Source organism: Symphalangus syndactylus, chromosome 2 (genome assembly GCF_028878055.3).
Source record: "Symphalangus syndactylus isolate Jambi chromosome 2, NHGRI_mSymSyn1-v2.1_pri, whole genome shotgun sequence".
In the NCBI taxonomy this organism is placed as follows: domain Eukaryota; kingdom Metazoa; phylum Chordata; class Mammalia; order Primates; family Hylobatidae; genus Symphalangus; species Symphalangus syndactylus.
Window position 1 is genome coordinate 6537441 of NC_072424.2, and position 22793 is coordinate 6560233.

A 22793-nucleotide genomic window follows, 5' to 3' on the forward strand; every position below is an offset into this window, starting at 1 on the left:
TGGAGATACTAAGCTCCGGGACTGGGCCAGTGTGATGGCTCCACATCTGTAATCCCAACACTTTGGGAGGCCCAGGTAGGAGGATCACGAGTCCATAAGTTCGAGACCAGCCTGGGGGAGCAAAGCAAGACCGTCTCTACAAAAAATACAAAAATTAGCCTCGTGTGGTGTCACACCTGTTGCCCCAGCTACTTGGGAGGATCCCTTGAGCCCAGGAGTTCAAGGCTGCAGTGAACCAGGATAGTGCACGTGGCCTGAGCAAGAGCAAGACCCTGTTTCAAAACAACAACTTTGGGACTAGAGTGCTTTAGACAGATGGGAGACCAAGAATCAAGTTTTCTAGAGGTGTTTTTCATTAGATTGTAACATTAGACATTTTATTAAAAATGAAACAAGTTTGATGTGTGTGTGTATCTGAATGTTTTTATCTTTGAGGTAGGATAATGGCAGTAAGCCTTTCTGGATAGCTTTTGTAAATGGCCCTTCTTTTCTACAGTGGTTAATACAAATAACTGCCCATACCACTCATTTTAATCATTAACAAGTTTACAAAATTAACATTATCTAAATGATTTTGATATAAAAACATTGAACACTTGGCCACTATTTACCTAATATTTACTCCGATGCAGACATTTGCCCATACACATCTGCTTAGGGTGTGGAACGTGATGCCTACACGTTGCTTAGAAGGAATGCACATGGCTGCGAGAGAGAGGAGTCCGCAACACCTCAAAAAACTAGCCATGCATCTATGCTTTGGATGCACAACCCACTTCTAGGAACTCACTCTGGATAGACCTAGAAACTTCTACGTGCACATGCACAAGGATGTAACTAAATACGCAGTATTTATTATAACATGTTTGTATTGAAATATATGAAGCAACTGAGGTGCCCGCAACTGAGGTGCCCATGCATAGAGACTCGAGAGAGCGACAGTGCTGCCCTGCAGGGCCGGTGCTTGGCCACTCACGCACCAAGGGGAAGAGCTCGCGATGAGAAGGGTTTCCAGGGTACGTGAAGTAAAACACCGTGCAAAAATAGATGTGTCCCTAGCAGAAAGGAAAGAACATTTGGAAGCAGCTCCTTGAAACAGGAAACCTGTAGCAGTTTTAATACAGCCCCCGGCCAGGTGCCGTGGCTCACGTCTGTAATCCCAGCACTTTGGGAGGCTGGGGTGGGTGGATTGCCTGGGCTCAGGAGTTTGCCTAGCCAACACAGTGAAACCCCGTCTCTACTAAAATACAAGAAAATTAGCCGGGTGTGGCGGCGTGCACCTGTAGTCCTAGCTACTTGGGAGGCTGAGGCAGGAGAATTGCTTGAACCCGGGAGGGAGAGGTTGCAGTGACCCAAAATTGTGCCACTGCACTCCAGCCTGGGTGACAGAGCGAGACTCTGTCTCAAAAAAAAAAAAAAAGCCCCCTAGTTTTTTTGACAGCCCTTAATGAGTGATGGGGGTCTGTGCCCCTTCGGCTCTGGACTCAGGCCAACGGGATAAGGAGGGAGTGATGCCAGTGGTGCAGCACCACTTTCTGGAACCGCCCAGCCTTAAGAAACTGGCAGCCACCACTTCCTGTCTCTTTGGGGGTGCATGCTCTTGGCGCCCAGCCTCTGCGCTGGGAAGAAGCCACATTGCTCAGTAGAGAGGCCTGGTCAGATAGGATCCAGCAGCTAGCACCCCTGCCAGCCATGTGGCCCCCTCTGTGGACCCTTCGGTGCCAGGAGAGATGCCCTCGCTGACAGTCTGGAGCACAGATGAACTGAACCTGCTGAGCCCCATCCAAACTGCAAATGGGAGGACAAAATACAGGATCATTTAAGTATATATAGTATACTTTCTGTGAAAAAAAGCTAAGAAAAACACATACCTGCTCATTTGTGCAAAAAAATTAGGGTGAATAAGGTAGAATTAAATGAGATTGGTTACCACGGGGTGGAAACAGGTGGAAATGGAAAGTGGAAGAGGGTGGAAGGAGTGCAGCTTTGTGTGTAACAGACTTAGAACCACACTCATGCTTCACATGCTGCCAAATTCAATAAATAACTATTTTGGGGGGAATCCAAAATGGAATACCTACAGTAAGGGAACCTCACTGTTATAAATAATAAAGCCACACTGAAGGGGTGGGCTGGTGAGCTAAATGACCAGAGAACACCATTTGGGGTGGATACTGCAAGGTTAAAGTGACAAAAAAGAACCTAGTATACTCTTGCTAGTGAATTTGCTTTCCATGGGTTGGCAATCCTGAAACCACAGGCGTATTACCATTGTGTGATGTTACACATAATGACAGCCTCATTTCCCACTGCTGGACAGTCACAAGGAAGGCTGGCATGAAGCCGTGGGCTTGCTGGGTTTGGTTTAGCAGTGAGTTGCGGTCTGAGCTGGAGCTGTGCATGGGGGAGTGTGTCTTTCCAAGTGCCACTCAACAGAAGGGCCTGGAAGCAATGATCCTGCAACAGCCGTGTACATGGCCAGCCCTGGGTCCCGGTGGTGGTGACGGTTATTTGTCTCAAAAAAAAAAAAAAAATAACAAAGTCACCATCAGGCAAATACCAGTAAGTGCTGATTGTCGATGGAAACTAAAGTTAGTGGGTTCTTGAGAGGATATTCTCATTGTGTCCCCGCAAGATATTCATTACACCAAGGAAAACAGTAACTCTACAGTGAAGAGACCTGGCAGACACCACCTACATCCTGATTTGATGCAGAGGAGGCCAGATCTCTTCCATGTTCTTGCCAGAATGCATAATTGCAGTTTAATCACGAGAAAATATCAGGCAAACCAAAATTGAGGGGGAGTCTACAAAATGCCTGCCCACACTTCCCAAGTGCTCGGGTCCTGAAAGACTGCAGCAGAGACTGGAAGACAGGGAGACAACGAAATACAATGTGGGCCCTTTGGGAAGGCCCTGGACAGGAAAAACCGACTCGTGAGACAGCCAGGCGGGTGCCAAGGCAGGTGCAGGTGAGGCCACTCGCCCTGCATGGTGCGAGTCCCCATGAAGTTGCAGGACACACCATTGTTAGGGGGCTGGGTGAAGGCTGCAGGATTTCCAAAACCTGTTCAAAATTATTTCAAAGTACAATACTAAGAAGGAAAATAAATAGAAGATACCTTTTTACTAAAAAAAAAAAAAAAAAAAAAAAAAGTGTGGTCCCTGGACTAGGGGTGTCAGCGTGCTGCCTGGGGGCTTGTTAGAAAGGCAGTGCCTCAGCGCATAGCCCTGTGGCGTCAGAAGCCACGTCCTACATGTGTGGCGACGCCACCCTGCAGCGGCCAGTGAGGCTTCACGGACGGTGTGGACAGCCTGCCCAGATGCGGGCAGTGAGGACAGCCAGCTGCCCCGCGGCATGCACAGGATGCTACCCAATGTGTAGAAAGGGAAACAGGAGTGAATCTTATTTGTGTTTGTATAAAAACTGGAAGTACCCCCCCAAGAAACAAGTATCCAAAATGATCCAGGGGACCAGAGGCAAGGGCAAGACTTTGTCACCCTCCTCTGGGGACTTGTGAATGCTGTATGTATGACCAGTTCACAGCTTCTGTAAGAAAAAACACTTCTAGTAAAAACCAGGGTTACACTGTGTTCAGATATTTCGGTTTGGATAACAAATTTCCCCTGAAAGTTCTTGGAATCATAAATTAGTGTTTCCCATCCTCCTGGAACAGACACACTTAAAAAGATGTCCCAACCTTTTTTTGAGATGGAGTCTCACTCTGTCGCCTAGGCTGGAGTACAGCGGCGCAATCTCGGCTCACTGCAACCTCCGCCTCCTGGGTTCAAGTGATTGTCCTGCCTCAGCCTCCCAAGTAGCTGGGATTACAAGCGTCCACCACCACGTCTGGCTAAATTTTTTGTATTTTTAGTAGAGACGGGGTTTCACTAGGATGGCCAGGCTGGTCTTGAACTCCTGACCTCGTGATCCGCCCGCCTCAGCTTCCCAAAGTGCTGGGATTACAGGCGTGAGCCACCATGCCCAGGCCCAAAGATAATTTTCTAACAACTCAAGGCAAGCAAGTGAATTGTCTAAGGTCACACAGTCATCTTCAAAGGTATAGTATTAATAAATGGAAAGTACCACTGATTATGAAACTCGATGTCACGCAGTCGACCCCTTCAAGCAGACGGAGCTCTATCTGGACCTCTGATCGGCGGAAGTGCAGCCCCCTCTCGGCCTTGGCTGGGCTGCGGTTGGGGGTGGAGCCCGGCAGGCAGTCACGTGGTCTGGGCCTGACCATCTGCAGGGTTGGTGCCCAGTGCAGGCAGCCCCTGCCAGTTCTGACTGGGTGGTGCCAGTGTTTTGTTTTTGCATCTACACACCAGTGATGGACGGTCCCTGCAAATCTGCAAGGGACCCAGTCTCTAGCTGAGTTTCGGGTCCAGGAACACAGCCTGTTAGAAATGTCCAAGACACGTCCCAAGGATAAGAAGAAAATGGAGAGCTACAGAGCCTAAGACAATGGGAGTTGCAGAACCGAAAACTATTACTATCAGAAGCATTTCCCAGCAACCAAAAGGAAAATGAAAACGGAACGTGACTTTAACCACTCACCAGATGGAGACTGATTATTAAAGAAATCACAGGTTTCGCCTCTTTGCAATCTTCATCTGGTGAGTGAGTGAAGGCGACTGTGTGGAGCTGGAGAGCTTTCTTAGGACCGTACCGCCCCTCACCTCAGCATTCCACTGTCAGGCATCCCGGCCACTGCGAGCCCCGCTGCTCCATCTGGTGCCGATCGCTGGGCAGCTGGTCTTGTATTTTAAGACACCAGTTTGTTATATTAAGAAATACACTAAAAGGTTCTAACTGGAGATATTTATACAAAATCATCGTACAGGCCAGTCTCAGAAGCAGAGTCCTGGGCACCGGTGCTCCCCGGAAGGCAGGGCCGCCCCCTGGCCAGCTGCCTTGCTGGGTTCCCACTTCCAAAACCCCCGCGGGTTCTGACTGGCACAGGGGTGTGTTTATTCAGGAAACGCGTGCAGGAACTCAGGCGGAGGTGCATGAAATTAGGGACAGGTGGGAGCAGATGGGGTGGGAGTCTGTCAGTCCTTAAGATAATGTAAAAAAACCCTGGAGGACATCAAGTGTGGGTTCCCATCCTGGGTATGACACCACCACCTGCCCTGGCCAGAAGCAAGTCGCAGCCGCCGTGCTCTTGGGACTGGGTGCCGGGGCCAGAACGCAGAAGGAGGAAGATGAGGCCTGGCCCAAGACGGCAGCACCTCTGCACCTCTCACAGCTTCGGGGGTGCCACAGTTCCTAAAAGATCAAGGAGCCCTGGGCGTCCTACGCAGGCGGCCCCGCACTGTCACCAGAGCTCTGAGGGGCATATGGGGCACAGAGGCACGGAGCTCAAAGCCAAGCCCAGCGTCACCCCAGTGCCCAGCCGGGTGCTGTGGTGTGTGCATCTGTGACCCACGGCCAGGTGGCTGTAGGGAAAGCCCTGGCTCAGAGCCCGCCTGCAGCAGGCACTCAGGAGGGGTTGCCACCCACACCAGCCAAACCCCACAGCTCTGCAGGGCCTGAGCTGTGACAGCCCCGTGGGGCTGGGGGTGCTGCCCTTACTCACAACTGGTCTACACTCCACCCACCCCCACACACCGCCTGCGCGGAGAAGCCCACCGTCGGGGACTGCTGAACTCGGCTTCGGCAGGTAGCCCCCTCGGAGGGTAGGAGCAAGTCCTTCTGCCGAGCACAGGACCTGAGGGAAGAGCGCAGGGCCCGCCAGGCCCCCAGGCCCAGCCCTCTCCCGGGGGTTGGGGAAGCGTCTGCCGCATGCAGCGTCTGAAGGTGGTCTGTGGGCCCCTTGCAGCTCCACCGGTTTGAGCTGCATTTTCTCCCCACCTGCGGCTGGATTCCTGGCTTGCTGTCTCACCAGCTCACGGACAGCCTCCGACCGACTCCCTTGGTGATCCCGGCACAGCACCGACAGGACAGCTCGCCACAGAAAATGCGGCTCCAGCCCCGCTCAGCACCCCTGGCCCAGCCCAGGGCGAGCAGAGCCGCGCCCTGCATACAGCAGGCACATCCTGTCCCTTTGCCTGCAGCTCTGGGAAGACGCAACCTCTGCTGTCCCGCACAGCCCGGACTCCTGCTGGCTCTGACCTCATTCCCCCACTCCCTGGCTGATGCCAAAGCCGCTGGCCAAGGACAAACAGCACAGGTTTAGGAGAAAGCAAGCTTAAGGCCACCCGGAGAGCCTCCGCAGCCCCAGACCCACTGTTGTCCGAAGCAAGCAAAGGGGTGACGCAGAGCAGCCGGGCCAGGCGGATCCAGGGCCAGCTTCTTCCGGCCGGGAGCAGGACACACACCAATCCCACGGCAGTGGGCTTTGGAAGGCTTCTGGCACTGACAGTGATGATTTGGCTCCACACAGGACAGACAGACACGCACATGCTGCTGCCTCCAGCCCACACCTGCCAGTCGTGTGGCCTCTGAAATCAGAACGAGTCTGTCCACGAGCGCATCACACACTGGTTCATAGGAGCTCCATTTTTCTTTCTTCAAAAAAGGCATGTTAAATCCACATATGAAGAAAGTGTGTTCATGGAATCACCTCCAGGTGAACCACGGGCACAGAATCCTCATCAATGAAAACTGCTCAGCATTAACCTTCAGAAGCTGATGACACTGTTCTACTTTAAGCAGGAAAGAGGAAAGTTTTAAAACGAGAAATGACAGATATTTCCTAAGCTTGAATATATATAATAAATATAAGTCTGAAAAAGACAGGATTCTTACCTCACTGGGATGGAAAAAGGCTTGAATGGAATCCAAAGTATAAAAGGGAAAAGAACCCAAGAGAAGCTTCCTCCACGCCTGTTGAGGGGCACTTCTTCCTCCACGCCTGTTGAGAGCACTTCTTTCTCTGAAGTGAATGGATCCTGCTTTTTGCGGACATAGGTGCCTGCAATCGCCAGCGCCTCTCAGAACAAGACTGCACTGGGGAGAACCCACAGAAACGGACAGGACTGCTGGCCAGGTGGCTTCCCTCACAGGCGCCCCAGAGCCAGGTAAGGACACCTCCAGGGAATGTGCGCCTCTACACACGGGACTAGCCTGCGCTGCACCTTCTGCTCTGCCCTGGAGGTGGAGGAGATGGGCTATTTAGTGGGAAATACGTTCTAGAGGAAAGACAGAAAAAGGTGTCCAAATACGCAGTGAAAATCCAGTTAAACATTTAAAATTTATTAAACTTTTTGGTCAAAATAGTTGAACAAATATATACAATCCCATTTTACTAAATTGTCTTAAGGAACAGGGTTGACTAATGCTTAAATAACTCTGTTCCACACCTCAGACTTTGTAAATTGTGTCACAATCAAGATACAGAATATAAATTATTTTTTAGTTAAAATAAAGGTACTTTTAAATTCTCAATTTCTAACTTAATGTGAACTCAAGTTGCACTGTGTTAGCATTAATTCAGGGTAATGACGGACAGCCTGTTCTTGTGCATGTGGATTAGTAATCAGCACACACTTTCATCTCCACAGGGGATGGGGGATCAGCACACACTTTCATCTCCACAGGGGATGGGGGATCAGCACACACTTTCATCTCCACAGTGGGATGGGGGATCAGCACACACTTTCATCTCCACAGGGGGATGGGGGATCAGCACACACTTTCATCTCCACAGTGGGATGGGGGATCAGCACACACTTTCACCTCCACAGTGGGATGGGGGATCAGCACACACTTTCATCTCCACAGGGGGACGGGGAATCAGCACACACTTTCATCTCCACAGGGGGATGGGGGATCAGCACACTTTCATCTCCAGAGGGGGACGAGGGGTCAGCACACACTTTCATCTCCACAGTGGGATGGGGGATCAGCACACACTTTCATCTCCACAGGGGGATGGGGGATCAGCACACACTTTCATCTCCACAGTGGGATGGGGGATCAGCACACACTTTCATCTCCACAGGGGGATGGGGGATCAGCACACACTTTCATCTCCACAGGGGGATGGGGAATCAGCACACACTTTCATCTCCACAGGGGGATGGGGGATCAGCACACTTTCATCTCCAGAGGGGGACGAGGGGTCAGCACACACTTTCATCTCCACAGGGGGATGGGGGATCAGCACACACTTTCATCTCCACAGGGGGACAGGGGATCAGCACACCCCTTCATCTCCACAGGGGGACGGGGGATCAGCACACCCCTTCATCTCCACAGGGAGACAGGGGATCAGCATACCCCTTCATCTCCACAGGGGGATGGGGGATCAGCACACCCCTTCATCTCCACAGGGGGACGGGGGATCAGCACGTACCTTCATCTAGACAGGGGCATGAGGAATCAGCACCCACCTTCATCTAGACAGGGGGATGAGATGGGGGATCAGCACACACCTCCATCTCCAGAGGAGCACGAAGGAGCAGCACACACCTCCATCTCCACAGGGCACAGGGGATCAGCACACACCTCCATCTCCACAGGGGCACAGACAATCAGCAAGCACAGACCTTCATCTAGACAGGGGGACGGGGGATCAGCACACACCTCCATCTCCACAGCAGCACGAGGAATCAACACACACCTTCATCTCCATAGCGGGACGGGGGATCAGCACACACTTCCATCTCCACAGGGGCACAAGGAATCAGCACACACCTTCATCTCCACAGGGGAACGGGAGCCCGACTCCTCACTCCCCTTGGGGACATGTAGTGGGCGTGTGTTAAATCCTACGGAAGCAAGCTCTGGTCACTCGGCATTGGCACAGCTCTGTATTATCTGTCTTGGAAAATTTTGATTTCTGGTATCAAAGATCTTACTTTGAAAATAAACCAAGGTACTGGTGGCATCATGTAATTAAAATTGCTTAATTTTGCTGGCTTGAAATGCAGGATGAAATTTAGCACGCATGTAATTTTAGCAATATTTAAAAAGTATACTTCCCCCAAAGTGCTTTTTCAAAAGCCTTAGAAAGAAAGCACATATTTCTTCAACTGTAGTGAATTTGAGGCTACTTTAAACCAGGCTTACTGGATGGCAGCAATTTTGGTTCTTCCTTGCAACTTTCTTTCTCAGAGGTGGCCTCGGTTCTGGCTTTTCCCAGACCTTACCTGGTGTATCCGATGGGTTACTTCTACAGAAACACAGTGGGTGGCAGCCTGGGGACAGAAATGCTGCACACATACCCCTACGCTGCCAAAGAAGGACACGCATTTCGCAAACAGTTAGTTCCAAAGAAGAACCCTGCATAACTTCATTCTATGCAATAAAATTAAATAAAAAGACAATACTTATGTTTGGATTTAAAAACACTTTATAGTGTGTTGTTTTTATTGAGTGCTCACACCCGAGGGGGTGGCGGCGGATGCTGTGGGTGAGTGGGGCCGTCTGAGCCTGCTCTGGCCACATCCACACATCCACGGAGTCCACCAGGACTCGGAGGAAGGCCGAGATGACACGGACGGTGGCCACGCCACGCTGCAGTGAAGGCCCAAGTGCGATGGCAGAGAAAGAGGAAAAGTTGGAGAAAGAGCGATATCTGACAATAACTTTTCTCTTGGATGTTAATTTTTTGGTCTATAAATTGGAAAGGAAGGCTCGGACTGAAATAAATACGTTTATTCTGAGTAATGGCCTTTTGGGAGCAGTGTCCGTCAACTCTGCTTCGAGAGTGTCTCCACGTGAGCAGCAGCGCCTGTCTGGCACCTCACAGAAGGCAGAACCACACTGGGCCTCCAGCGGAGGCGGCTTTCTCCTGTGTCTGTGAAGGGAAGTAGCAGGTGCGTCACTGTTCTTAATGGAGCGGACAATGATGCCTTTTCTCTGACAGAAAAATGACCGGCTTAACTATGCAAGACAAGACTTGGTCCTCACATTCGCGTCTCTAGTTGATTTTGTCCTGGAATATGTACAAGTTATTGGTGGCAGCCACGGCAATCACATTGTCCGCGGGGTGCCAGGCCGTGTGCAGGATCTTCTTGTTGAAGTCCAGACTGTCCACGCTGATCTCGTCTTTCTTCCGCTTACCCCCTGTACACACCTTCCGGGGTTTGAGGCTGGCGCGTGGTTTGCTGCTCTCTCTCGAGGCCTCCAGGGTCACGTCCCTCCGCGTGTCTCTATCAAACATTCTGAAGAAGTTGTTGTAGGACCCGGTCATGATGGCGCTGTTCAAAACAAGAGCAGACAGCAGCACTCCTAAGTGGGGGGAGCGGCAGCAAGGACTCAGACCCCACCCCTGGGGTGCACAGCACACACCACCCTCCCCCACAACCCAATTACTTTCAGAAATCAGGAATGAACAATCACAATGGGTAGAAGAGAAATGCAGTGAAGATGCTTACTGAATTTTATATATAATCATGTCAGTAAGAATAAATGTCACAGGAGAAACAAAATAATGGAGTCACACTTTTAACGACATTAGCATATTTTTTGAAACAACCCCACCTATTTATCTCACTCATGAATAATAGTACGGTTTATTTTTAAGCCTTAAGTTCTGCAATGTCAATAATTCATAATGACCTGAACATAATCCTTATCATGTTCAACAGTTACTAGTCATATCTGTCAACGTTTCTTCAGAGTTAAACTGCTTTTCTATTAATTTCAAAAAGTTTCTTTCAAATGAAGCAACGGATAGAAACAGTAAAAATCCACTGGGCAAAGTGTGGCAGAATTTTGGAACAACTGCATTTCACACACGTTCCAGATAATACAATATCGTCCATGCTTTTGTTTCTTCAAGATCAACTGTAATGGCTTTCAAATGTCTCTGCTGTTGAAAAATTCTACTAACGCACACATCCTCATGATAAAACTTTATAATACTGGTAAAAACCTCTGCAATCTTACTTTTTGTACAAAAATGACAGAAAAATGGCTGAATGATAGCAAACGCTGCCATGATTTGACCCACGGCTTTATGAGTCCAGTTTCTGATGAAAGATGTGTTCAAACAATGCCCTTCTGGTTTCTCCAGCAGTCCTCGAAGCTCGCCTCCTCTTCCTATTTTGACACTGACCCGCACCCTCACGTCCTGCCCCCATGGTCATTCGTGGTGAGAGGCCTTTCACGCTGGCGCGTCTTCAAGGTGCCATGAGAAAGAAGTGGGCCGTTTCCCTTCCACGGCCCAGCACTGACCCCGGCTGCTGGCAAATATCTAGTGTCTGACTGACCTTGTCTAAAACTTCAAAGCGGGAAAAAAAAAAGACAAACTCAGAGAAGAGAAATTGCATTCAACAATCCACGTTTATTTCCCATCTCCTGCTTCCATCCAGGAGCCCACAGCGCCACAGAGGCGGGAGACACAAGGTGTGCCCAGCGCCCTCCAGGAATGCCAAGCTGTGCATGTGGTCTTGGAACAGGGGTATGCAGCCAAGTTGGCACGTGAGGGCCATTGACTGGGAGTTCCCCAAAATAGTTTCCACATAGAACACAATGTTTACGAAAGGGTAAGTAATAAGAATGTGTGAATCTGAAGCTTACATTTATGTTATTAAAACTCAACAGCAACCATTATTCAGAACACAGACGACGAAAGATGTATGGCCGACATTGACTGGAATTGCTGGTGCATGGTAATAATGCAAAGCACGTCAGCTTTTAAACAGATTTATGATCACTTTTAAATTCTTAACAGACAGTGCCAGCCCCAGAGTGGGCGTTTCCACACTGCAAACAAGGGCGCTGCCCAGCAGCCCGGTGCTGACCCAGGAAGGGAAGAGCACAGACACAGACACAGGCGTAAGCGCATAGCTGGTTTTGTGGGGTAACCCAGAACACAAGAAGGCGCTGCCACACGGAGAATCAGGATTGGGCTGAGGCAGCACTGAAATGCCTCACTCCCCTTCATCGCATCCCTCAACAGAAGTTTCCAGGTAGGAAGAAGGGAGTGTTTCTGAGAGTGAATGGACCAAGCAAATGTTACTGGGAACGCTTTTAGATGTTCCTGGGAATATGTAATCTAAGGGTATTTTGCAATATTTGAAACATATCAAGAGGAATAAAAAATATAGTGATTATCCATGTACCCGCAAGTCACTGCTAAGACAGCGAACCGCCCTGCACACCTGCAAGTCACTGCTAAGACAGTGAAGCCCTCCTCACACCGGCAAGTCACTAAGGCAGTGAACCCCCCACATACCCGCAAGTCACTGGTAAGACAGTGAACCCCTGCACACCCACAAGTCACTGCTAAGACAGTGAACCCCCGAACACTCGCAAGTCACTAAGACAGTGAATCCCCCACACACCCGCAAGTCACTAAGATAGTGAACCCCCCGCACACCCGCAAGTCACTAAGACAGTGAACCCCCCCCAGCACACCCGCAACTCACTAAGACAGTGAACCCCCCCTCACACCTGCAAGTCACTGCTAAGACAGGGACCCCTCCGCACACCTGCAAGTCACTGCTAAGACAGTGAACCCCCTGCACACCCACAAGTCACTAAGACCGTGAACCCCCACTCATACCCGCAAGTCACTAAGACATTGAATCCCCCTGCACAACCTCAAGTCACTGCTAAGACAGGGACCCCCCTCGCACAACCGCATGTCACTGTTAAGACAGTGAACCCCCCGCACACCCACAAGTCACTAAGACAGTGAACCCCCCGCACACCCACAAGTCACTAAGACAGTGAACCCCCCGCACACCCACATGTCACTAAGACAGTGAACCCCCCCGCACACCCACAAGTCACTGCTAAGACAGTGAACCCCCTGCACACCCACAAGTCACTGGTAAGACAGTGAACCCCCCGCACACCTGCAAGTCACTGCTAAGACAGTGAACCCCCACACACGCACAAGTCACTAAGACAGTGAACCCCCCACATACCTGCAAGTCACTGGTAAGACAGTGAACTCCCACATACCCACAAGTCACTGCTAAGAGAGTGAACCCCCAAACACCCGCAAGTCACTAAGACAGTGAACCCCCGCATACCCGCAAGTCACTGCTAAGAGAGTGAACCCCCACTCATACCCGCAAGTCACTAAGACAGTGAACCCCCCACATACCCGCAAGTCACTAAGACAGTGAACCCCCACACACCCGCAAGTCATTAAGACACTGAACCCCCCCTGCACACCTGCAAGTCACTGCTAAGACAGGGACCCCCCCCCCCGCACACCCGCAAGTCACTAAGACAGTGAACCCCCACACAGCCGCAAGTCACTAAGACAGTGAACCCCCCCGCACACCTGCATGTCACTGCTAAGACAGGGACCCCCCCACACACACACCCGCAAGTCACTAAGACAGTGAACCCCCTGCACACCTGCAAGTCACTGCTAAGACAGGGACCCCCCCACACACACACCCGCAAGTCACTAAGACAGTGAACCCCCTGCACACCTGCAAGTCACTGCTAAGACAGGGACCCCCCCCCCGCACACCCGCAAGTCACTAAGACAGTGAACCCCCACACAGCCGCAAGTCACTAAGACAGTGAACCCCCCTGCACACCTGCATGTCACTGCTAAGACAGGGACCCCCCCCGCCGCACGTCACTGTTAAGACAGTGAACCCTCCCACACACCTGCATGTCACAGCTAAGACAGGGACCCCCCCACACACACACCCATAAGTCAATGGTAAGACAGGGACCCCCCACATACACCCGCAAGTCACTGGTAAGACAGTGAATCCCCACTGCACACCCGCAAGTTACTGTTAAGACAGGGACACCCCCACAAGTCACTGGTAAGACAGTGAACCCCCCCACACACCCGCAAGTCACTGCTAAGACAGGGACCCCCCCCCCCCGCACTGTGTTGCCACTCTGGAAAGAAAGATGATCTCCTGTCCGATCCCCAGTTGGGGTCCTCACTTGCTAGAGTACATATGTGTCACCCCCACACATTTATATTTTGAATAGTTACAGATTTGTCTTTTTTCTTTTTTTTTGAGACACAGTCTCACTCTGTTGCCCAGGCTGGAGTGCAGTGGCACGATCTCAGCTCACTGCAACCTCCGCCTCCAAGGTTCAAGCGATTCTCCTGCCTCAGCCTCCTGAGTGGTGGGATTAAACGCATGAGCCACCATGTCCGGCTAATTTTTGTATTTCTAGTAGAGATGGGGTTTCACCATGTTGGTCAGGCTGGTCTCGAACTCCTGACCTCGTGATCCGCCCTCAGCCTCCCAAAGTGCTGGGATTACAGGCGTGAGCCACTGCGCCTGGCCAATAGTTACAGATTCTTAAAACAAAACTGTCTTGTATGCCTTAAACATGTTGTATGTCATTGCACTGTGCGCATTCCTCCTGAATTTTCTTTGTGGATTATCTTTGTGAGATCCACCTAGGTGATCCATGTAGTTCTAATAATTGATTCTCACTGCTTTTCAGTATATGTTATGATAGAGAACAACTTACCCGTCCATTCCTCTAATGATGCACCTGTGGGCTCTCTCCAGGTGTTCGCTATTTCAGGTATCTGAGCATGTTTTCTTTCTTTTTTTTTTTTTTTTTTTTTGAGACGGAGTCTCGCTCTGTCACCCAGGCTGGAGTGCAGTGGCGCGATCTCGGCTCACTGCAAGCTCCGCCTCCCGGGTTCACGCCATTCTCCTGCCTCAGCCTCTCCGAGTAGCTGGGACTACAGGTGCCCGCCACCACGCCCGGCTAATTTTTTGTATTTTTAGTAGAGACGGGGTTTCACCATTTTAGCCAGGATGGCCTCGATCTGACATTGTGATCTGCCCGCCTTGGCCTCCCAAAGTGCTGGGATTACAAGTGTGAGCCACCGCGCCCGGCCACTGAGCACGTTTTCTTGTCTGTACATGCAAGAAGCTCCCAACCGGACTGAATGTCACCAAGGAAGTCAAAGGAAGGGCACTGGGTGAGACCAAGGAGGTCACAGGAAGGGCGCTGGGTGAGACCAAGGAGGTCACAGGAAGGGCGCTGGGTGAGACCAAGGTGGTCACAGGAAGGGCGCTGGGTGAGACCAAGGAGGTCACAGGAAGGGCACTGGGTGAGAGCACTGGTCTCCACCCTCTCCCCCACACCATCATCATTCTGATGGGCATGAAAGGACGTCCTTCTGGCTTTACTTGCTGATCACTAAGAAGGATGAGCATTTCTATTTATTTTTCCATTTCTGCGAAACCCCATTCATGGTTTTTGCTCTTTTCTGAGTTTGTTTGCCACCTTCTTGTTGACTCCTAATTCTGTACCTATTCTGGATACTTAATCTCTGTTCATTATCCTTTTGTGGATTTTGTTTTCACTTTTAATTTCAATATAAAGAAGTTTAAAATTTAATGTAGTTGAATTTCTTAATGTTTTCCTTGGGCTTTTGGGGCCTTCTTAAAGAAGCCCTTGTCTCCAGAGATCACAAAGATGCCTCAGGCTTGAAAACACTCAGAGCTTATTTATTTATTGTGTGGGGCTGGTGAGGGCTCTAATTTTTCTCCCCCCAACACAGATAACTAAGGCCGCCCAGCTGGCAGAGCTTCAGAGTTCGCACTGCTCTTCCCCGCGGGCTGCGTTCCCCTGCCTGTCTGTCTCAGCCCCTTTCTGCAGGGCCACGCTCCCTTTACAGCTTGCTCTACTGAGTTTCCTGTTGTGATACATTGTTTCCCATTTGAAAATGCCTTTATCACAAGCAGATTCTTGAACAAGCATCTATTTCAAAGCTTGATTCTAAGCTGGCAGTGGAGAGTCAGGAGTCCCACTTGCTGGATTTGTCACACGGCTTCTGGCTCCCACTGTGGCCGTGGCAAAGCCGAGTCTCAGTCTCAGTGTCTGCTCTTGGAGGTAATTTGAGTTTCTTCCTTGGGTGCATTGAAGATATTCTCTCTGCGTTTGGTGTCCTGCAATTTCGTTATGAGATGGATGAGCATTTCTGTGCTCCCGATCCTGTGTATTCAGGCTTTCAGAAGTTAGAGAAAATTGCTGGCCACTGTCACTTTAAGCCTCACACCCCCACACTTTGTTTAAACGTGTGCTGTGCCTCACCCTGGCCTCCACGGTTCCTAGTGTCTCTTGTTTTCTGTTTGGCTCTTTAGCCCGCATTTCTTCTGGTTTTCCTTTCCGTCCACTAATACAAGATCTGTTTAGCCAAAATGCACCTGCCGCTAAACCCACACAGTTTCATCTATCATACTTGTCATTTCTAGATGTTCTCTGATTCCTTTCCAGCCTCCAGGTCATGTTTGGCGGTCATGTGGCTCCTGGTTCAAGCTGTTTCCTTCCTCTAGTCTGTGAATATCTCAAGCATTCTTAGTTTATCTTCTTTAACTTGGGATCTCAACAGCTGCCTTCCTGGAGGTTCAGTTCTGCCATGGTTCTGCTGACTTGCTCACGGTGGCTTTTCCTGTATGTGCTTGGTAATTTTCACCTGTGAGCTCATGTTTAGATGATATTAATGTGAGGAAATCCAGAGAGACCTGGGTGTGTTGGCAGCAGCCACCCAGCACGTGTGTTCTCACGGAGTTTGCCAACGCCATTCTCTCCACCTGGGCCACTTTCTCAGGGCTGTGCTTCCAGCAAGCGGCCTTGAGGAATGAGGTCATGTCTCTTCTGGTCAAAGTGCAGGTGTGTTTACTGCCCACTGTGAAAGCAGTGGGGTTCTTCAAGCTCTGTGCATCAGCCACGGCCTCAAGTGTCCACCCGTAGGGAACCCAGGCTCACGCTGCCGGCTGTGCCACGAGGACCTGGGAACCTCATGTCTTCAGTCAACATCCGTGAGATGCTACAGGCTGGCAGGTCAGTCTGCAAACAGAGTAGAGCCAGAGCTGGAAACATGCCGGTCCCTCCCGATGCCCGCACGCAGCCCTCATGGAGGCAGGAGCCCCACAGTGTGAGATTTTATAGATTATGACGTAGCTGGCACAAACCCAAACTGCAAACCCTTGTGAGGAGAGGTTTTGCTTCCACTTCTCAGGGCAGTGCTGGCCACCCCCATGCAAGGCCTCAGACAGACAAACTGCCCTTTGGACCCCATCTGCCAGTGGAGGGACACACCATCCTCAGGGGTCCCTGTTCCAACTCCACACCTTGTGTGGGCCAAGGCTTCAGCTCTTGAAGATTACCAAGCACACACAGGAAAAGCCACCATGAGCAAGTCACCTCGTGTGGGACAAGGCTTTGGCTTTGCACCACAACCTGCTGTTCACAGAGGCAGTGGTTCCTGCTATGGGCTGATGCCCCTGAGGCCAGCCGGGGCTGCGAGGCTGCTCTCGGAATAGACGCCTTCAGAGGCTGCCATTCTGGTTTCAGCTCCCTCTTAGTTTCTGGCCGTTGTGAGATTTCCCTTGCTCATCTGTGAGCTCAGCTATGCACCTGAAGAGACACCTGCTGTATCATATCCAGCATTTCTAGGTGTTCATGCCAGAGGGTTTTGCAGAATATCCAGTCAATCACTTACTGCCAGTAGCAGACTCCTCTGTTCTCTTGAATTCTGAACAAAAATTCTATATAAAAATGGTGCAAGATAAGTGAGCCGAGATTGCGCCACTGCACTCCAACCTGGGTGACAGAGCGAGACTCCGTCTTAAAAAAAAAAAAAAAAAAAAAAAATGGTGCAAGATAATCTTCCATCATCTGAAACGTAACATTTGCATAATAAAAAAACATAACTCTTAACCACACTAATCATAGTATCTTTAAAGAATGTATACAAAATAAATTATCTAGGTACTAGAACCATCACATTATAAATTACATCGGTGTTTCAGACCAGCCATGACCACGCTGTGTCTGGGCACGACGGCAGTGGCTCTGGGGTGTCTTCATCTACTTCTCTCCAGAAGGAAAGGCAGACTGCAACACAGTCATTCCAGTGAGGTGAATCACTTCCCCACTTCCTTCCTTTTCACTCATCTTCAGCATAATAAAAAGTAATAAACTATCATTCACTAAGCATTTAACGCATAGCCGGCCTGTACCTAGCGCTGTACTTCTTGTCTAAATACAGATGGAATGACAAGCTAGGTGAAAAACTTGCTCAGAGATCCTATTTTGTCTACCTTGATACTATCATCCATCAATCAAAAGGTCTGGAAAACAACACCCTATGAGCGAGGGTCCTCCTCTGACGCTGGAGGACAGCTCGCCTCCCTCACTGACCTTGCACTCTGGGAAACCAGCAAGCTTGGGGCGATGGCTCATCTCCACGCAGGCCTTACCTATCCGAACCGTTCCAGCAACACTCAAACTTGTCAAAGATGCAGTCATTCTCATAGAGAGAGCAGAGCTTGCTGCGCAGGTACTCGTGGACCTGGTGGGTCTCCACCGGCCTGCTCTCCATGTTGAGGTCCCACACCTTCACCGACAGGTAGTCTCTGGTCATCATGTACCGCCCACTATGACTGAATTTTACATCGGATATGGATGAAATTATTTCTGAGAAGAAGGACCTACTGCTGGGATCTTCAGGTTCTTCAAAAACTGAAAAACAAAATAAAATATTTTCAGCTTCTGTTTAAAAATCAGAGAACAAATCATTTTCAAGTTCAAGTAGGACGTGGCCCCTTCACAGAGACTCTGGAAGGGCTTGGCCTCAACACTAGGTCTTCTGATCTTTCTGATTCTCTAGGTTTCCTGATCTTCTGTGACTTCCGTGGACAAGAGCTTCGGGTAAGACATTCTAGCACCAGCTATGGACAAGGGACGGGCATCAGAAGCGCAGACACCCAAGTCTCACCCAGACCCTGAATCAGAATCTCTAGGCAAGGTCCTGGGCACTGCAATCTGTGGGAGCTCCTCGGGGCATCCTGATGTGTGCCAGGTTCAGCACCACCGCATTCCTGTAGGAGTGTCTCCGCGTCCTCATGGCACCAGGCCTGAGCACGTGAAATCCTATCACATACACATCATAGGAAGACACAAACAGCATTATATGGTCACGCAGACACAGTGGTCTGTGCCTCTAAGGAACTGCCTGCTCTTTGGAGGGTTGACAGCTTGTGGGTGGGTCTGCAGGAGTGACCACCTTGACTGGCAACGCTGTGGTCCCGATTTTAACCACCAAGATGGTCCCGCCGGTCAAAGCCAGCCAGCAAAGGTTTATCTCCAATACTGAATACTCAAGTTCTACTGTGACAAAACTGGATTCCTAGTTTCAGAAAGATTTGGGTGCTTCCTCAGCAGAACTTGCTTTCTCTGCAGTTACTTGACAGAGTTCCCTCTACCTGCACCTGCGGCAGACGGAGGAGCCTGCGGCCCCACTGGGCCACTGACTGCCCTAGCATACGGTTATGCTTTAAGGTTTTGTAAACTTCAGGCCAGGAGAGATGTGCTTCCTTTCTTTTTTTTTTTTTTTTTTTTTTAAAGAGACAAGATCTTGCTATGCTGCTTGGGCTGGTCTCAAACTCCCAGGCTCAAGCGATCCTCCCCCCTCAGCCTCCAGGGTAGCTGGGACCACAGGTGCGCACCCGCACCACTGCACCTGGCTTGTGCTTCCTTGACCTTAAGCTGCTTTAGGTTTTTTCTTGATGTAGAAGCATGTGTGTTTGTTGGCGTAGCATCTGCAGTTAACTTGAAGCCAGCTGTGCCAACACCAAGAATTGACTCAAATAAATCACTCTGATGACAAATAGAACTGGAATCTGAAATTATTTACTCAAGAATATTACGCTTAAGATACAGGCCAAATGCTATGAAACACTTAATCTTCATCGCAGGAATTCTAGTAGAAATATGAAATTCTTAAAAACATACCTCACCCTCAGGAAAGAGAACAGACAAAAAGGTTGCTGAGCACAGTCCATGGGCACAGTCCACTGAGGCACTGGGGGCGCCGCTGCACATGAGCAGTGACTCAGTCTGGTGGGACTGACTGGCGGCTTCCCCGTTAGAGGAAGTCACTGGACCCGTGTCTACCTGCTGGCACTGGAGGGTCAGCAATGTTTCAGGACCCTGGGACGTGCTGACTACAGTGCCCTATAAAGTCAAGCCCATTCTTTATGGCTAAAAATAAAAACAAAACCAGAACCTCCCTCACCTAAAAGGAACTTGAAAGCTCACTGGATTAAAATGCTAGACTTTCAGCTCGGGGAAGTGGCTTCCAATCCAGCCAAGCTCAACATGAACAGAGCTCATTCCAACAGCTGGGAACGGCCTCCTGTGTGCTGGCGGCCTCAGCCCAGGTCTCATGCACAGAGGCAGAGGCGATGGGTGGCTCTTGGTGGGACCCAGTGCTGGCAGCCTCCCAGGAGACGCCCAGGCTCTGGGTAGAAGTGACCCCGCTTCTTGGTAGTGCCAAAAGCGTGCCCACCCTACAGCCATAAGCCTGTGGGAAGCATGACCTTGAGTTCCACTTATTAGCAGCAGCCTCTGACACAGCCCCTCTCAGACGGCCCCAGCAAAGGAGGGCTCCCCAGGCGCGCAAAGGTACTTGGGGAACAGGAAGAACCCTCTAAGTCTTTGCAGTGTCTGAAGAACAAGTGGCTCTAAATGAGATGCTTTAAAAGACGCCAGGCATGGCCGGATGCGGTGACTCAAGCCTGTAATCCCAGCACTTTGGGAGGCCGAGGGAGGGGGATCACCTGAGGTCAGACCAGTATGGTCAACATGGTGAAACCCTGTCTGTACTAAAAATACAAAAATTAGCTGGGCATGGTGGCACATGCCTGTAGTCCCAGCTACTTGGGAGGCTGAGGCAGGAGAATCGCTTGAACCCGGGAGGTGGAGCTTGCAGCGAGCCGAGATTGCGTCACTGCACTGCAGCCTGGGCGACGGAGCCAGACTCCGTCTCAAAAACAAGACGCAGGCACTTACACTTGGAGTGTCTGTCGCACAGGGCCGAGGAGCGCATGTCACACAGTCGGATGGTCCCTTTGCTACTGCTGTAGACGAACACGTTGCACTGGTGTGGGTGGAACTCGGCTGCGGTGATGACTTCGGTCAGCTCCTCCATGTTAGCAGGCTTGATGTCCACGATGTCTGGGAGTGCGTGGTTAAGGCACAGTGCTCGGCTCAGCTGGGTTTTAATTAGTCTACATTCAGTCACGAGAAATAGGACGCCAAATAATCCACGCAGTGAGGCTTAAGGGATTAGCTATTAAGAAGGCCGGTTACACATCCCGAATTCCAAAGGAGCGCCTGGTAAGCGGATTGGCATGAGCACACTTGGACTACAGACACGCCCGGCCCAGGGGGAGACCCAGGCATGTGAACACTGCTTTCATCTTGCTGCTATTATTAATGTTATACAGAAAGCCCTTAATAGCAAGACAGTAAATACTTAATCATAGAAATATGAAAAGCAAGCTAGCACCATCTGTGCAAAATTACAAACTCCCATACAAAACTACAACACAAGAATGCTGCCGAATTCCAAGATGCTGCTCTTCCTGACATGAAGAGCTTATTCTGTATAGTTAGAGCAGATCCAACATAGCAGGCTGCCCTATACAGAAATCCTTCAACTGAAAAAAATAAGAAAGGGCAGAATTCAGCTGTGGGCCAATTCAGACTAGCAGGCCCAGTTTCACCCTTCAAGCTGAAACAACTAAGAAAACCAACATACCACATGGAACCCCAGCTCAAGCCGCTGGACAGCAGAGGGAGGATGGCAGGGACCCTGGAGAGGCTGCAGACGAAGCAAGACCCGTGCTCCCAGCTGCTGGCTGGAAAGGGGCCCATGTGAGGAGGGCTGGGGCCACCCAGACCGTGCACAGCCACGGAAGAAAGCAGGTTCTAACTGGAAGCTGCTGCTCAGATGGGTGATTAAACACTGCTCTAACCTAAGCCAGTATTTTCTATTATCCATTAGCAAATTTAGAAAAATAAAAGAACACATAATGTTGTTTTTTCAAATGCAGCCTATTTAAAACTGCCTCTGATTAAACCAGGCAGGCAGTGGACTTCAAGTAATTCTCATTATACAGATAACTTTTTCCCAAAGGTAGAAAGAAATTTGTATTTTTAGAGACAAACATTTCAAATCACAGAGAACTTGTATCACAGGCCGCTGTGCAGCGATGTATTTACAAGACTAGACTCTGAGATACACATGTATAAAGGAACAAGAGAAATTACTATCTAAAGTGCACCCTCGGGAAGACGCCAGTGTCCCTCTGAGGAAGGATACTAAAGCTTCTATCTGTGATTTCTAAGTGCCATAAATTAATTCTGAGGTCATCTGCAGAAAGATATGTTTCATGATCACTATTTACTGAAATGGAATTTATATGATATGTGTGAGCATTTGCAAAAATTCGCCGTGGACTCGCTTCTACCATAAGATCCATGGGCTTCAATATTGGGACCTAAAAATGGAAGGAAATAGCAATTCAAAACAAAGATCACAGCAGCATATAATCAGAATACTTACAGTAGATAACGAAAGAGGACAAGTTTGTATTCACGGCTAAGTAATAATTCTGTACAGGCAATACCCCCAAATAACCAATTAGCAGAGTTATGTAAATATGCTACAAAATGGAACACTGTCTATTCCAAGTCTTCCCCCTTGCTTCCATTACGGAGGTCAACATGTTCCTGCTGAAGAAAAGAAGATCAACTGGCAGGTAACAAACTGCCCAGACACTGAGGCCTGCGGCTCCCTCTCCTGTGTGTCCTCCAGTGGCCACACTGAGGTGCTGGACAGCAAAGTCCTCCGGGGTGGCTCAGCTGAGCCCCTCCCTTTGTCCTCTCCTTGCAGCTAGATGCACACACCTCCACTCACTGCACTAGGGCTATGCTTCTCGGTGCAAACCCTGCAAGCCTCCACCGGCTCCAGGGACTGGCAGGGTGCACTGCAGGGTGCTGGGGAGCTGAGGATGTTCCATTTCTTGGTCTGGGGCTGGCTACATGGGCATGTCCACTCTACAAACATTCACGGAGCTGGTCACTT

At 50.0% G+C, this 22793-nt stretch overlaps 1 protein-coding gene and 1 long non-coding RNA gene across 7 annotated transcripts in view; both read right to left on the reverse strand.

Annotated features, from left to right (window-relative positions):
- Positions 1-923: 923 nt before the first annotated feature.
- On the reverse strand, positions 924-6939 carry LOC134732332 (uncharacterized). The gene is made up of 3 exons (XR_010115376.1): positions 4684-6939; positions 4088-4401; positions 924-1055 (listed from the first exon to the last, which is right to left on the reverse strand). It is a non-coding gene; the product is annotated as an uncharacterized lncRNA (long non-coding RNA).
- A 2340-nt stretch (positions 6940-9279) lies between these two features.
- Positions 9280-22793, reverse strand: part of PPP2R2D (protein phosphatase 2 regulatory subunit Bdelta) — a 52183-nt gene continuing 38669 nt past the window's right edge. For 5 of the 6 annotated variants that reach the window (XM_055245286.2, XM_063616512.1, XM_063616513.1 and 2 more), the window contains 4 exons: positions 22029-22206; positions 20714-20878; positions 18121-18382; positions 9280-10152 (listed from right to left, as the gene is read on the reverse strand). In XM_055245286.2, coding sequence (XP_055101261.1) covers positions 9873-10152; positions 18121-18382; positions 20714-20878; positions 22029-22206 — 885 coding nt within the window. In that variant the 3' untranslated portion in view covers positions 9280-9872. The remainder of the gene's footprint in view (positions 10153-18120; positions 18383-20713; positions 20879-22028; positions 22207-22793) is intronic. The other variant, XM_063616508.1, reaches the window with a different exon arrangement.